The 17,019-nt window shown below is 41.1% G+C and overlaps 1 protein-coding gene across 1 annotated transcript in view; it reads right to left on the bottom strand.

The window, feature by feature from the left end:
• The window catches only part of frg1 (FSHD region gene 1), a 31,910-nt gene extending 16,230 nt beyond the window's left edge, over positions 1-15,680 (bottom strand). The window contains exons 1-3 of the mRNA XM_060915878.1: positions 15,541-15,680; positions 15,256-15,320; positions 7,538-7,663 (exon numbers count right to left, since the gene is read on the bottom strand). Coding sequence (XP_060771861.1) covers positions 7,538-7,663; positions 15,256-15,320; positions 15,541-15,602 — 253 coding nt within the window. The 5' untranslated portion in view covers positions 15,603-15,680. The remainder of the gene's footprint in view (positions 1-7,537; positions 7,664-15,255; positions 15,321-15,540) is intronic.
• Between the last annotated feature and the right edge of the window lie 1,339 nt (positions 15,681-17,019).

Genomic DNA, 17,019 nt, shown 5'->3' with positions numbered 1-17,019 from the left:
TAAAGACACTGTCAGAGCCTCAGTGTTTACAGAAACGCAATGCTTTACTTGGCTTGAAGAGCTTTTCTGAAGGAAGTAACGACTTTTAACAAACTCATCCCCGAGTCTCAGTCGTCTGATCTCGGGATGAAGCGAGAGGATGGAAACACTTCCACAGAAACAACAACAAAAGTTAATCTTGAACAAATGGGTCAAAAATCGAGAGAAATATACAACAGTGTAAATAAAATAAATCATAGAGATCGTCTTCGTTGTCGTGGTGCGGGATGACTCAGGGGGGCTGAGCGTCCGTGGCCCGTCGCACAATATCCCTCCAGCCCTCTCTGTCTTTCGCCGCGCGGGCAGCAGTCGAAAGCCCCATCCCGGTCAAGGCCACTACTCCGTCCATCACACGCGTCTTTTGCCGGCCTCTTCATCGCGTTCCGAAGACCATGCCAGTGATGAAATCGGCCACTGTTCCCTCCGCTCTCATAACATGGCCAAAATACCGCAACTTCAGCTTGTCACAATACTTTATCAGATTCCAGCTGCCTCCAATCTGTTGCCTCACGTAGATGTTCGATTTCTTCTCAGTCCAGCTAATCCTTAACATTCTGCGGTAAGACCAGTTCCATGGATTAAAGCAAAAAAAAAATTATTTGACTGAAAATTTTTTTTGGGGGGGGGTTATGGGTGGATTTCGATGAAATTCTGAGAATGATTAACTTAGAACTGATAACTTTATTATCAATTAATTAATGGATTAATATATTCAATTTATTGCACTCTCTTTCTATTGCTTCCGTGTATTATTTTTTTGTGGCAAACCACACAAATGCAAGCGCCTGGAATGTTTAGTTTTTTGCACCATGAACTAAATGTCTTTCCGTTTTCACCTATTTCGTACAGCCAAGCCCACCTCCACTTGTTTTTTACACCTTTATCGATGGCAGACACATCAGTGCCTTCTTTCATGTAAAGCGCATCCATGCTGCCGAAACCGAAAGCAGAATGACATGCTCCTCTGTGCTCGATGTCAAAGTTTGGATCTTCGTTTACATTAAAATTAAAATTATAATTTGACCTTACTTTGTGTTGAATACGACTTCAAAAACAATTCAAGATTTTATTAAGAGAAATATTGTGGCCAACATGAGCGTTAAGTTCCCTAAAAGATCGCGTGAAGTTGGCTGCTATCTACTTTGCGTTCGTTCTCATTTTCCTCCATCATTTCATAGGCCAGAAACAGATGTTTTGACGTAATTTAACTTAGTAGGCTATGATTATTATTTAACCGTAGTCTTCTAGACATTTTGACTGTTTGGGGCATTGAACGCTGGTGTATGATTTTCAGGGAATAAAGTTTAGCGCATGTCGGAACATCATTGCGCTCGCAGCCTCCAACTCCTCAAACGTCCTTTAAATTGTGATATAACATAGGCTATAAGGCACGGTTCTAACATACCTTACACATTGGCCTAACGAAAATAATAATTGTTGGGGCGTCTGCTCATTTGTTAGCTATAAATTTAGGTCTAATTACTTCTGACAGTCTGCAAGCATTGCACCGTCGGGTCTTCAAGTCTGGCTGAAGCAGAGGAGCGGGCTTTCCGGGGTTTATTTTTTCGTTTTTTTTTTTTAACATGCTCTGTTTCTATATGTCCAAGTTTGAACCGAGTCATTTTGGCAAGATTTAATTTAATACAAAACAGAAATGGTCAGACACAAGCATGCCAAGCACATGGGAATGTATTTTGCCAATTTTGACAGCGCATGTTTTTTTTAATGCCGCACCGTAGACAGCAAACGTTTAAACATGATCAAACATAGGAAATGAAAGACACAAAGCATGGCTCAAAAACAAAAAAAAAAAGTAAAATAAACCCTGCTGATAGTCGATGGTGTTGCAACACATCAGTGTTATAACCCAATCTCTACCCAACCACCCGTCATTTTAATTCTCCTCGGATCAGCACCGACCTCACATTTGGCCTCGGGAGAGTTCAGTTGACGGAAATCCGTCACACGACGGAAAACTTTAATCCATGCAGTTCTCGAACGTTTCGATTCTCTTCCGATCAGACTTTTTCAGCGCCCAAGACTCGGCCCCATAGGTGGCAATCGGAAACACCAGTGACCGGAGGAGGCGTAGCTTTGTGCGTTGACGGATGTTCCTATCCATCCATACAGGGGCCAGGCTGATAACTGCCGTCTTCGCAATCGCAAGTCGCCGCCGTATCTCGGTTGTCTCATTGCTGTCTGGGTTGATCATCGCTCCTAGGTAGTTAAAAGCCTCTATCTCTTCCATTACCTCGCCATCAACCACCAGCGTCTCCGGTACAAAACTGTCATCGTCGTCAGTGCTCGCATCCTTGCCGACCACCATCAATTTCGTCTTCTGCACGTTCAAGAACAGACCGGCTTTTTCACTGGCTTCCTTTACACGTCCCAGTAGTTGTTCCAGTTGGCGCATAGAGTTCGCCACCAGAGCCACGTCATCCGCATAGCACAAGTTGGTGATACGCCTGCCTCCCACACAGATCTCGCCGGTGAAATCCTGCAATGCTTCGCGCATGAGTCGCTCTGAGTACAGGTTAAAAAGGCCGGGCGACGCCACACAGCCTTGTCAAACGCCCTTTCCTATGGAAAACCAATCTGAGAGACCATAGCTCGTCCGAACTGCAGCCAGCTGGTTTTTGTACAGTGAGCGTAGCAATTGTATCACGTGGCTCGGGAATCCCATGTCACACATTCCGGCCCACAGCCGCTCGTGTTCGACCATATCGAACGCTTTTTTGTAGTCAATAAAACAGATGTGGAGCTTTCGTCAACGCTCACGATGTTTCTCGATCAATAATTTTAGACTCGCTATTTGATCCCGCGTGCCCCTCCCAGGTCTAAAGCCCACTTGTTGCATCATAGAGATGCAAGTGTGAAAACATAAGACTGAATTTAAAAAAAAAAATCTAACTTTTTTAAAAATACAATCAAGAATATAAAGGTATGCATACCTGCCAACCTTGAAAAAATTTTATGAGTACAATTTTACAATTTCATGAGAACCCCCCCGCATCAACCTCACCCCAACCCGGCGCGCATGCGCCCCCACAGACCACAACCAGCAGACCAAAAACACACTTTCAATCCAGTTTTATTGATTGACCTTGGGAACATAGTCCAGTTTTATAAAACATTCCTATTGATAGACTTTGGGAAACTGCTATTGATGGCTCTTGGGAACTTCCTTCCGTTTTGAAAAGCACAACAAACATTAAATACATGTGCAAATGAAATTAAACCAGAGCCACTCTTTCAAAATAAATAACACATTAAATTAATACAGTATGTAAAAAAGGCACTTTCAACACAAAACATGGTCTGCACAAATTTCCCATGCAATAGGTTTAGACTTTTGCATTTTTTAAAATGTTGGAAGTATACTGCATTATACAGTAAAAATATTGCATTATACAGTACACTGCAGTATTTTGTAGTATGCCTTTTTCATGTGCAAACTATCGCATTTGCATTCGAAATATTGCATTTACTGCAGTAATACTGTATAAAAAAGCATTTGATACTGCAGTACCACGCAGGTTTTTTCATAAGAGGGATAGGGCTGTGCCGATAGACCATGCCATCGTCCATCGACGATGGTGGTCATCCATCACAATGGAGAGCCACCATCGTGATACCACGCCCCCTCCTGTCATAAACATGCATATACGGTATCATCTGGGCCTATTTAACCTAAAAAGTTAGTTTTTTGTTAGTTTAGTTAGTTAGTTTTGTTTAATATATAAATAGAACATAATTATACATAATTATATAAATCATTATAAAGTAATATCCTATTACCGCTTGTTCACGTAGGCTATGGTGCAGGGATGTGCTAGTGAACATAACGTGGTTACACAAATACAGTATGCTACTAATAATAAATTTTGACTTCATTTTTTAGCCTACACTATACTTTTAATGTAAAATTTGTCATGTTGTTCAAACAAATAGCCACTATTAACGACTTCAGTCGGGAAATATTGCACCTTATCAAACGGCAGTGAAGCGCAGACTTCGGCAGAAGTCAAATAACTTTAATCTGGTAAATAGGCCTACTTTCAGACACAAAATGGTCCACTCTAAGCCATAATGTCAAACCAAATGGAAGAATGAAGGTGATTCTGATAAATGTAAAGACAGTAAAAAAAAAAAAAAATATTAAATCATGATTTTAAAAGCTGGTGCAATAATTCAAACACTAATAAATTGGAAAAATTAGCGCGTTCAAGTGCGCACTAAAGGCCGAAACGCATCTTCAGTTGATATGGTGTAAATAAACAATGAGTAATAGCTTAAGTGTAGTTTCTTCTCATAGTTTGAATACTAGTCTTTCATTGTTAGAGCAGATTAATATCTTGCCGTGATCAGTGAGTGCTCGGGGAGGTTCATTTCCACCTGCGCTTTGCGCAGCTCATTTCTCCGAAGCCAGCTGCGCGCAAACGCAGTGTTGACTGCTCGGCAAACTCCAAACGCTCGGTCTGTACTGGCCCTCTGTTGCGCAAGCGAGTTGGTTATGGCCAGGTTCAAATTGTGCCCAAAACAACTTAACCACGGCCATTTCAATTGCCTGATGGCTGCGACAATATTCACCCCGTTGTTATGCAGGCGATCTTTTTCTCTATTTCCATTCGGCAAGTGTCTCGCACAATGCGTCTTCTAAATTGTCTGCTGAATGTGTCTCTGGCATGAAACTCGTCTGCAGGCATTTGGACTGCATTGCCCACTCTCGGTCCACATAATGTACGGTAGCTGACATATAGGGCATCATGTTGCAGCTGGACCACATATCCGTTATCAAGGCCAAATATTCCACATCACCTAGCGCTTTTTTTTCTTTACGTGCCAAAGCCTCGGATGAGTATCTAATACTTTTAATAATAATAATAATAATAATAATATATTTAATAATGTGGTATTAAAATCCCCCCGCCCACGATATGATCGTCCATCACGATGTTTGCACTGTAAACATCGTCGATGCCAATTAAGGGGACATCGCACAGCCCTAAAGAGGGATGACCAATTTTCGACTTCACATCATCTGCAAACATTCTAGGCTACCACTGACAGAAGTTACCGACTGCCCTTAAGATATACAACACGCTACGTTTTGTTGAGCACATCAATAAAGTGGTACTTATCATAGTGATTCAACAAGAGTGCGAGAGGAATTGTAATCAGGTTTCGTTGGTTACCGCATCGAATATGCAACCTCGAGTGACTGCTTCGAAGTTAAATGAAGAACTAGCCTGTACTGTTGGTGTTGTAAATGCACAAAATAACGGCTAGGAAGCTCGAGTACACGTGAAACACAACCGTTTCTGTTACAAATATAAAAACGACGTCTCTAACCGATGTTTCAATCCCCGACTCGCTCTAGCCACCTGGCTGCACCGCTGCACTCAAGTCAGAGACGCGAAGGAGGAAGGGGAAGGGTGAAGAGGGTGGAGCCACACGCTCTGGAAGAGGGGCGGGGGGATTGGGCAAAGCGTTCCATTCTGGCTTTGAGTTTTCTCACAGATCAGCGGTATCAACTTCAGCAAGAACTTGACTGAAATGCGAGTTCGGACGATATGCGTACTTTTTAATGTGAAAACGTAATACAGTCGTACAATGAGGTAAAAATTCGTAGCGGCTACGCAAGATGCGTACAGGTTGGCAGGTATGGGTATGATCACAAACCGTCAGAAATATCATGCAGCATTTCTGCATTTAATTAAAGTTTGATGATTTATATAAAATGTCAAAAAGATGTTTTTTAAAAATCGTATATCTAAAAAAAATTATTCATAAAGCATTTAACATTGAGAAGGAGGAAAAAAAAATCTCTAAAGATGATCATTTTAAAAATGAAGTACAAAAATGTTATCAAATCGGCTGCTTCCTGTCAATTCGGAATTCAATTTATTTAAACTAAATTAATAAAACCAGTTAAAAAAAAAAAAAAAAGTGTTCGATATAAAATGAATATTGTGTTGGTTTATATGATCATCGCACCCAGCCTGAACGTTAACATTAATTCCTCTCCTGTTCTATGACTGGATTTTTTTTTTTTTAAAAACAAAATGGCTGACAGGAAGTTCAGGTCGTTACCCATTGACAGGGAAGTGAAAATAGTGGACTCGTTTCATTGGCTACAGTCAGATCTCCAGAATACCACCACCAACAGTCACAATCCTTGACTTGCGAGTGACGTCAAAGCAAAACAGAAACCCGGATGTCGGCCATGTTGGTGGAGATACAAATGCGGGGTCAAGCGACATTCCATACAAAACATAGTCGCACGTGCGCAACTCTCTTTGTTTTTCTGCTGCTTTAAGCGTTCTTTTAGCGATGCCATATCTTTGTGCTGTATATGGTTATGGTCACAACAGGACTCGTGACCGTGGCACATTCCGATTTTTTAGAATTCCGTCCGTGATTCGGAAAGAGAGCGAGGAAACTCTGAGGCTTAGTACAGAGAGGAGACGAGGGGATCAGGACACTTCGTCCAATGACCATTTCATCCAAAGCCTTTTTCATACACACTATCAATTATTTTATACTTCAGGTATTCGTGAACAAAAGCCCCGTGAGGGCGCTGCTCTGCTCCTAAAGATTTAACATGATCCAGCTGGATTTAAAAATTAATAACTCGGCCAATGGAGCTCACAGTGAAGCTAAATTTTACAGGCACCTCCCTCTAAGCCTCCCCCTTTGAAAGAGCACGGTCTCGGATCGGTAGGACTGCGCCTCGGCCTGGGATTTGCGAACGTAGCCCCTGAAGATTTAATGTGATCCAGCAGGAAGCATAGACATGCAAGCGAGCAGCCTGCAATGACACGGAGTTAATTCATCCCAGGGTCAGCAAGTGGCACGGGCCAACATGTTTACCCCCCTTCGTACGCTCTTTAGTGTTGAAGCTGCTTCAGTCAAGTTCGATTGAGAATTCCTCCTTTTTTCGGACAAATAAATACCTGAAATATAAAATAATTGACAGTGTGGATGAAATGACCTGTATTCGTACTTGATGATCAGTAGAAGCGTCTTATCTTCAGAAAAGTCTGACTTTTTTTCAGTAATACGGGTCAAAACCCACATATATCTATCCTCTCTTTGTATCGAATCTTCGCTCGAGCGTTCAAATCGTGGTAAAACTGAGAAAATTCAGCCTTGTTTACAGACACGCCTTCAGTGGCCGCCGTCCTAGCTGCTTTGTATATCCACTGTCATGGCGGACTCTCATGACGTAGCACATTTATCACGTGGTTGCAAGTCATCTATAGTGCAGGGCTACAGTGCAGTACGTTCTGCTGCCCCCTAGTGGTGTGGAGACTCGTTTCTTTTATAAAGGAATCAGCCTCTTCACAGCCAGTTCTTTTACAGATCCATGGATTGAGTTAGAAATCTCATCTCATTAGCTGTAGCCGCTTTATCCTGAGTTAGAAATCCGAGTGTTATTTGTTTAATATCACCTCCACAGTGAGAAGTTGATGGAACACTTGTTGCTCCTCCTCACCTCCTGTATGTGGAGCTCCGACGGTGAACAGACCTGTGTCTAACGCATGGACATACGACCTGCTGTGCATCTCAATGGCCACGGTGCCGCTGATCTCACCGAAATTATGGACGGTCCACCAGCCACCTGAGAGAGAGAACACACACACACACACACACACACACACACACAGAGAGAGAGAGAGAGAGAGAGAGAGAGATCTCACTGGTTATTTTGCAAAAAATTAAATCTGAAATATTTTTGTTGATTACATAACCCTCAATGGTTCTTGGTCTAATCTAGAATTACTAAATAAATTAAACTAAAATGTGTGCAATAATACCAAACAAAAATTACAACCAAATAATTAATACAAAATACAGGTACAAAAAATAAATAAATAAAAAATGTTCTGTAAATAAATTTTAAAAACTAGAACAGCGGCTACAATTATCGACACCTTTTCAGAGTTACCAATAAAAAAAAAAAAAAATTTACAAAAGGTGAGTTTCAGTTACAACAGTTATTATTGGTTAATTAATCAACCGGAAGACCCGCCTTGCCATTTGATCTTGCGCGTTTGATGATACAGCTCGTTACCGGAGATGGAATTTTTATCACGATCAGCAATTTGAAGAAAACCCGGACGCTATCATCGCAGGTAAGCATGGTGGAAAGATCATGGACATGTTTTTACTGATTAAATTCACCGATATTTCATGATCTCCTTGTCGAAACCTACTGTGTTTCTTACTCTTTCATTTGACAGTCGCCATTTTGTATCTAAATGCGTGTTTGAGAGTCACGTGGTGTCCACCATTATTGACACCCTGTGGAATTAAGTGACATTTACAACTGTTATGCTGCAGAGTTTGTATGTACTAGTTGTGAACATTCACATTATTATCAATCTCATTTATTTAAAATCAGATAAAATCATGCCATCATGATCACTGCTTAAAGTACCAGTATTTGGTTGTTCTTTTGTTCAGAAGTGTGATGCCAGCTGCCAAGTAGACCGGCGTTTTCATGCGCCATTTCCATCGAGTAGAACAGCCAGTGAACTGCAGCGTGTTCTCCCGCTGACGTCACAGCATGGCCGCGAGCCACGGACCCAGTTTTCTTGTGCCGTGCAATTAAAAGTTGGATATTCGCATAACAGCATCTTCTTTTCATGTAATTATAACAGAAATCTAACATGTTTGCCATGTTGTATAGTTTATTTAAGAAATTGCATAGAGTCATGTTCGTGTCATCAGCCCTTTAAAGGTCATAGGCAAGGGTTGGAGATGGAACATAGAATATCAACTTTATTTTCTAGAAGAATGACCCAAAAAGCGAATTCAGTCTTCCTGGTGTCTAATTTGCACCCTAGAATTGAATAAAACAGTTAAAATACACTGGTTTGCGCAAGTTCCGAAGGCTTGTTTCCATCTCGCTTATGCGCACTTTCACCACCAGGGGGCAGTCGTCGTGACGTCATTTAAGCCAAACAGACTGGGAGCAGTTCTGCATTTCCTTGTGAACCGAGCACAAGTGTACAGATGTTGGTCGTGAGAGGTTGTGTAAAATGTCTGAAAGCGAGAGCGATTTTGAAGTAGGAACTCTCCAAATTGAATATTGAGAGGTGAAACCATATATGTATGAACCTATGGCCGTTGCGAAGCAATCGGTGAATGTGGCTCACTGGTTTGACCGTGCGGCCTCGGAATCAGACAGCGACTCTGCCGACTCTGATCGCGGTGACCCCGGACCTCAACAAGCCTCACGCCCAAACAATTTATCCTGGTAGTTATGATAAATTCTTACTTTCGTTGTAATACTAAATAAGAGCCCTTTTGAAGAATAATTAAACCACACAGGCACACACACAATCCCTATAATATAACATGGATTTGTTTATATTGCTAATAGTGATACAAGCATTATACTATTTATAGCCGACTCTAAGCGAGGAAATATCCCTTTTGTCTCATTTCCACAACGATTGTACAGGATCCCTCAGGATTCTTGACTTGTCAATTGCAAGCAAAGGTAAAAACGTTTACCTCCAATCTTCTTTTTGCTTGAGCGTTGCTGCTCCGTTTCTTCTTTGACTGCTTGATTCTGCGTTCGAATTTTGTCGGAACAGCGTCAGGTTTGAGCCTTCTCTGTCTGACACTGAAACCTAAACTCTCCAACAGATGGGGATTCTTCAAAAAGTGATCGGTGCACGGAGTGGCGTATTTACCCGGCTGCCAACCCTCTCACTTCACGCGCACAATCCACTCTCTCCTCCTCTCTTGGAAAAAGGTAAAAACTTCTTCCTGAACCGGTCCCGTTGTTACAGTTCACTGCACAGCAATAAGGCATGGTTTTTCTTTGGAAATTCCCGAACGCACGTCTGCACTCAAGCCGAATGGTAATGCAAATAAATTGAAGTGGACTCAACTCAAGCGATTTGTTTGCCATGAATGGCATGACGCGCCGAGTGGTCACGAAAATCGGCGCGATCCGCACTAACTTATTCTAATTATTACTTATTAACAATACTTCTTGGGACCAGAAGAAAATTACAGAGGGTTTAACATATAAAAGTTTCAAATGTGCATAAATTGAAAACCTTTTCCTATGACCTTTAATTCCACATACTGATTATTATTTTTTCAGGGCTCTACATTAACTTGTGAAACCACTTGTCCTGTCGGGCAAGTTGAAAGAAAATTTGCTTGTTCGAATGTGAAGTTGACTTGTCCGAAAAAATATTTGAGAAAACCCCCCACAAATAAACTACAGTGGTGCTTGAAAGTTTGTGAACCCTTTAGAATTTTCCATATTTCTGCATAAATATGACCTAAAACATCATCAGATTTTCACACAAGTCCTAAAAGTAGATAAATAGAACCCAGTTAAACAAATGAGACAAAAATATTATACTTGGTCATTTATTTATTGAGGAAAATGATCCGATATTACATATCTGTGAGTGGCAAAAGTATGTGAACCTCTAGGATTAGCAGTCAATTTGACGGTGAAATTAGAGTCGGGTGTTTTCAATCAATGGGATGACAATCAGGTGTGAGTGGGCACCCTGTTTTATTTAAAGAACAGGGATCCATCAAAGTCTGAGCTTCACAACACGTTTGTGGAAGTGTATCATGGCACGAACAAAGGAGATTTCTGAGGACCTCAGAAAAAGCATTGTTGATGCTCATCAGGCTGGAAAAGGTTACAAAACCATCTCTAAAGAGTTTGGACTCCACCAATCCACAGTCAGACAGATTGTGTACAAATGGAGGAAATTCAAGACCATTGTTACCCTCCCCAGGAGTGGTCGACCAACAAAGATCACTCCAAGAGTAAGGCGTGTAATAGTCGGCGAGGTCACAAAGGACCCCGGGGTAACTTCTAAGCAACTAAAGGCCTCTCTCACATTGACTAATGTTAATGTTCATGAGTCCACCACCAGGAGAACACTGAACAACAATGGTGTGCATGACAGAGGTGCAAGGAGAAAGCCACTGCTCTCCAAAAAGAACATTGCTGCTCATCTGCAGTTTGCTAAAGAGCACGTGGACAAGCCAGAAGGCTATTGGAACAATGTTTTGTGGACGGAGGAGACCAAAATAGAACTTTTGGTTTAAATGAGAAGCGTTATGTTTGGAGAAAGGAAAACACTGCATTCCAGCATAAGAACCTTATCCCATCTGTGAAACATGGTGGTGGTAGTATCATGGTTTGGGCCTGTTTCGCTGCATCTGGGCCAGGACGGCTTGCCATCATTGATGGAACAATGAATTCTGAATTATACCAGCGAATTCTAAAGGAAAATGTCAGGACATCTGTCCATGAACTGAATCTCAAGAGAAGATGGGTCATGCAGCAAGACAACGACCCTAAGCACACAAGTCGTTCTACCAAAGAATGGTTAAAGAAGAATAAAGTTAATGTTTTGGAATGGCCAAGTCAAAGTCCTGACCTTAATCCAATGGAAATGTTGTGGAAGGACCTGAAGTGAACAGTTCATGTGAGGAAACCCACCAACATCCCAGAGTTGAACCTGTTCTGTATGGAGGAATGGGCTAAAATTCCTCCAAGCCGGTGTGCAGGACTGATCAACAGTTACCGCAAACGTTTAGTTGCAGTTATTGCTGCACAAGGGGGTCACACCAGATACTGAAAGCAAAGGTTCACATACTTTTGCCACTCACAGATATGTAATATCGGATCATTTTCCTCAATAAATAAATGATCAAGTATAATATTTTTGTCTCATTTGTTTAACTGGGTTCTCTTTATCTACTTTTAGGACTTGTGTGAAAATCTGATGATGTTTTAGGTCATATTTATGCAGAAATATAGAAAATTCTAAAGGGTTCACAAACTTTCAAGCACCACTGTATTTGTAACCCAACAATCTTTATTGCATTTGTATCACACCGCTCGTGGCTTCTACTCTTGCCATGAGACACTAGAATGTCTCGCCTATATGAAGCTGTACCTTTAAACATGCTGCTCGAGACATCAGCATAAGTAGGATGCGATATGCACAGAGAACATTGCATTCCATCTCCGGTGTGTTGGACTCATTCAAATTCATCCTTCCAAGAATTGAGAAATTTCCGCTCTCTCTTGCTTTCATAGTTCTGCTGTGATTGTTTCCTCTTTTTTTTCAGCACCAGATGCCTCGGATTCACAAGACTTCTTTGTGAAGCCGAACTTCAGGAGGGACATTTTCTAAATTTTTATAATGAACACCATCAACAACAATTCAAAGATTTGGAAATTACCACATATTCAACGTAAATATACAGTTGAATAATGATCCCGCCAACAGAAATGTCAACAAATCCACGTGTATGACACGATTAAAACCAATCATAAACGACCGTTTACTTTTCAGCTCAAATACACGAAGCGGTATTGGCCGGTTTCACAAGTGGAATAATCAGTCCCCCCAGGATTTCGCGGGCCTTTTTTGTGATTGTTGCGGGTTTAAATGTCTGATGTTGCGGGGAGGTTTCCAAAAAATTGTGCTGAAAGTTGCAGTGTTTTTAGGTTTTTGTTGCGATTACATTGCGGGAGGAAGTGAAAGTTGCGAGAAATTGTTGCGATTTTCTCTTTTTGTGATTAAAATTGAGTGATATGTTAAATATTAAGTTATTACTGAAAAACTATTGATTAAAAAAACAAAGACACTGAGAAATGGTCCTATAAACAACTTTACCAATATAAAAGATTACCAGGACTACAAAAATGCAGAAAAATAGGCTTTACTTATCCAAATGCACCTGTTGGTTCAAAAGTTAAAGTGCATAGAACCTCACAGCACAACATGAAGTTACCTTAAAATATAATATAAATGCCTCAGCTTTCATGTAAGAAAAAAAAACTATTAATACTAGTACTGTGTGCAGGCAGTCTCTCCTGAAGACTAAATTAAACAAACTAAAAATAAATGGCTCAGGCTTCATAGAAGAAAAAAAAAAACAATTTGAACAGAATCTCACAGTATGATGCTGAAGCTGCCTAAACAATGGAAAATAAAATATCATTTTGGCAAAAATGTTGGCATCCATTAATTTCTTGTATTAAGTAAAAATTAATGTAAAGTGCACACAGTCCTTCACTGTAAACATAACACACTTTCAGTAACAGAATTTAAGCCTACATAAACACTGACTCGCACATGCTGCTTCTCTTGAACGTATACACGGAAGTAAGGCGGAATGTAGTTTGTCGACGTCACCTCAAGACGACGCCAACGATTGGTCAAATTTGCGGTGATTGGATATAACTGCAACACTGCCCTGAATTCTCGGGGACTGGTTGAATTTGCATTGATGGTGCAAATCGCAACATCGCGAAATCCTGGAGGGTCTGAATATTGCGCATGCGCACATCGCTCTTTCCGAATAGAAACATCCGGCGATTCATCAAAACAATATGTCGAGTGAGATGCTTTGGAAATCATGTGAATAAACTGATAAATTTGATATGTAACCCGAATATCAGCGTATTTTGGCACTTGTCCGATCGGACAAGTAACTGAGACGATGAACTTGTCCAACATATAGTATCATTTGTCCCGGACAAGCGTTAATGTCGAGCCCTGTTTTTATACATAATCATCTGGGTAGGGCTGTGCGATATATCGAATATACTCGATATATTGCCGAAAATTCTGTGTGCGATACATAAAATTATTATATCGTAACTATCGAGTATTTTATGGTCATCTTCCGGCTTGCGTTCGTTTCGTGTTTGTTGTGTTTGTTTAAAACCTTTCCCGCTGGTTTTCTCTCTGTCCCTCAGGCAGTAACGTGAGAGACTGCCTAAGGGTAAAGAAAACAATAACGTCACGCACTCGCCAACCAATCCCGGGCGACATCTCGGTGCTGAAAGGAACGTCTGGGAAGATTTTCTAGTTTCGGTTGTGTTGCCAGATTGGGCGGTTTTAAGTGCGTTTTGGCGGGTTTTGAACATATTTTGGGATGGAAAACGTCAGCAGTATCTGGCAACACTGCCGGCGGGAAGATTTCCTGGTTCCAGTTTACAGCGCTGACTCAGTTCGTGCAATCGCTGGTGTTGCATAGGCTGCCGTGTAAGCTCTGTCAATTTCAGCGACAAAAAAAATGGAAGCGGACGAATTGGTTCCTAAAAGAACTAGTAAGGGGTCAGTCATCTGGCATTTTTTTTGGATATCGCGAGGAGGACGTGGAGCAGCAAATGCCAGTTTGTAAAGTGTGCAAAAAAAACTGTCATCATGAAAGGCAGCAGCCAGAATTATACACATCTAAGAGGCAGAGCTAGAAAACATTCAGTTCAAAAGTGTGCAAAGAGAAAAATGTTTTGCAGATCTCTCTTTTCTCTCCCTCAATCTCTCTCTCTATTGTGAATGTTCCAGTGGTTCTCAGTAGTCAGGTTAATAGCTTGGAGATCTATTTTTTAAAATAATTTAATGAAAGAGCACTTTTCTTATTTAGGCTAAATGTCTCTCTCAGTGTTGAGCTTGCACTTTATTGGTTTGAGCTCTGAGCGGCTCTGTATTGTGTTGCCCCTTTGTTGCAATTTTCAAGATTGTCTTTGCAGTTTGTGCCACATCTTTGTTGAATAAAAATAGTCTTATTTCAACTCAATTGTGATTAATCACCAACATGAAAATTTAAAATGTGTTGTTGAAAACCACCTGTAAAGTTAACCAAGAATGTTATTTAATCTGCAGGGATTGTAGTGAAAACAGTAAAGAGTAAAAGTTAGATTTCATGGGGTTCTTTAGAGGAGATTTAAATATATCGAGATATATATCACATATCGTGAAACGGAGAAAATGTATCGGGATATTCATTTTTTCCCATATCGCACAGCCCTACATCTGGGTGTCGATAACTGTGGACAAAGGTGTCACGTGATCTGATACGCCAAGTAATCAGGAATCAACTCATTTTTCCTCCAGTGGAAGTTTGAGTAATTATTCACGCACAGTTTACATACTGAAAGTCTTTTCTACTTTTGCAATGACCAAAAGATCATTAAGGTGTTGATAATTGTAGCCACCACGCTACTGAAATATAATTAAAACAATGAATAATTACAATAATTAACAATTAAATAATAATAACTTTCTATAAATAGGTATATTATAATAATTTAGAAAAAAATAAACAATTAAACCAATGGAATAATTACAAAATTAAAATTAGAAAACAATTTAAAATGAACGCAATAAATATTTATAGTATTATTTCATTCATTCATACCCACGATATCTTGTTTATCTCCTTCATCATCGCGTTTTCTTTTCTTGTCCTTGTGCTTCTTTTTGCTGAAAAATAAATAAAGCAAATAAAAACAAGCTTCGTTCCAAATCGCGTCTAATCAGCCATCAAGTCCACTAACTATGACAAAGTAAACCTCTACCTAGTGCACCTATATAGGGAACATGCCGCCATTTAGGATGTATCCCGCACTAGCATTAGCCGAACACCAAAACGAACGGCCGAAAACAAGAACAGTATTACAGACTTATAAATAAATAAACTCACCTTTTATCCTTCATACCTTTCAACACGAGTTTAGTTGATTTTACACGAGAATACGCGGTCATTTTTCAGTCAAAACCGTGCTAACAACCTAGCAAACCTCTTGGCTACGCTTCTGAAAAATGTACTTCCGGCTAAACAAACCAGGCCATCTACGGTGGCCGATATGGCACAAGAGGAATGACTTTTTGATCTCGCGTTTTCTTTTAAATCTGTGCTGCCATCTGGCGTCTGGAGGACGAAATTTATACAAAAAGCGAAAATGGATTTTTTTTTAATCACAAATATTAATTCAACTTACACAAAATTATATCATTAATCATTTTTCATATTGAATTAAAGATCTTTGTGTGTTTTACAGGGGTGGTGTAGTGGTTAGCACTGTTGCCTCACAGCAAGAAGGTACTCTGGTCGAGCCCAGCAACCGATGAGGGTGGAGTTTGCATGTTCTCCATGTGGGTTTCCTCCGGGTGCTCCGGTTTCCCCCACAGTCCAAAGACATGCAGGTTAGGCTAATTGGTGGATCTAAATTGACCGTGAGTGTGAATGGTTGTCTGTGTTGATGTGTCAGCCCTGCAATGGCCTGGCGACTTGTCCAGGGTGTACCCCACCTCTCACCCGTAGTCAGCTGGGATAGGCTCCTGCGACCCTGCACAGGATAAGTGGCTACAGATAATGGATGGATGTGTTTTATTTCAAGTAAACAAATTTATCACACACCTCTTTACCAGGGCGGCACGGTGGTGTAGTGGTTAGCACTGTTGCCTCACAGCAAGAAGGTTCTGGGTTTGAGCCCTGTGGCCGGTGAGGGCCTTTCTGTGCGGAGTTTGCATGTTCTCCCTGTGTCCGCGTGGGTTTCCTCCAGGTGCTCCGGTTTCCCCCACAGTCCAAAGACATGCAGGTTAGGTTAACTGGTGACTCTAAATTGACCGTAGGTGTGAATGTGAGTGTGAATGGTTGTCTGTGTCTATGTGTCAGCCCTTTGATGACCTGGCGACTTGTCCAGGGTGTACCCCGCCTTTCACCCGTAGTCAGCTGGGATAGGCTCCAGCTTGCCCACGACCCTGTAGAACAGGATAAAGCAGCTAGAGATAATGAGATGAGATGACCTCTTTACCATGTATTTAGAGCAGTGCTTCTCGACCTTTTTCCAGTCATGGCACCCTTCAGAAGTATGCAAATTCTCAAGGCACCCCCATATAAAATATACGCAGTCACACTGACCATACGCTGACCCTGCCAGTGACGTTGTGACATGGGAAAGGGGGCCGTGAGACAAATTTTGATGATGCATGAGGCAGCGATGATCTGCATTAGTGTAACTATCATTTTTTGGAATTTTATTCTCTCGTCTCGTCTCGTCTTCTTCCGCTTTATCCGGGACCGGGTCACGGAGGCAGCAGTCTAAGCAGGGAAGCCCAAACTTCCCTTTCCCCAGACACCTCGGCCAGCTCCTCGGGAAGAACACCAAGGTGTTCCCAG

The sequence above is a fragment of the Neoarius graeffei genome, chromosome 3 (genome assembly GCF_027579695.1).
Source record: "Neoarius graeffei isolate fNeoGra1 chromosome 3, fNeoGra1.pri, whole genome shotgun sequence".
Lineage (NCBI taxonomy): Eukaryota > Metazoa > Chordata > Actinopteri > Siluriformes > Ariidae > Neoarius > Neoarius graeffei.
The sequence above is the reverse complement of the archived record's forward strand: the minus strand, read 5'-3'. Positions and strand labels throughout refer to the sequence as shown.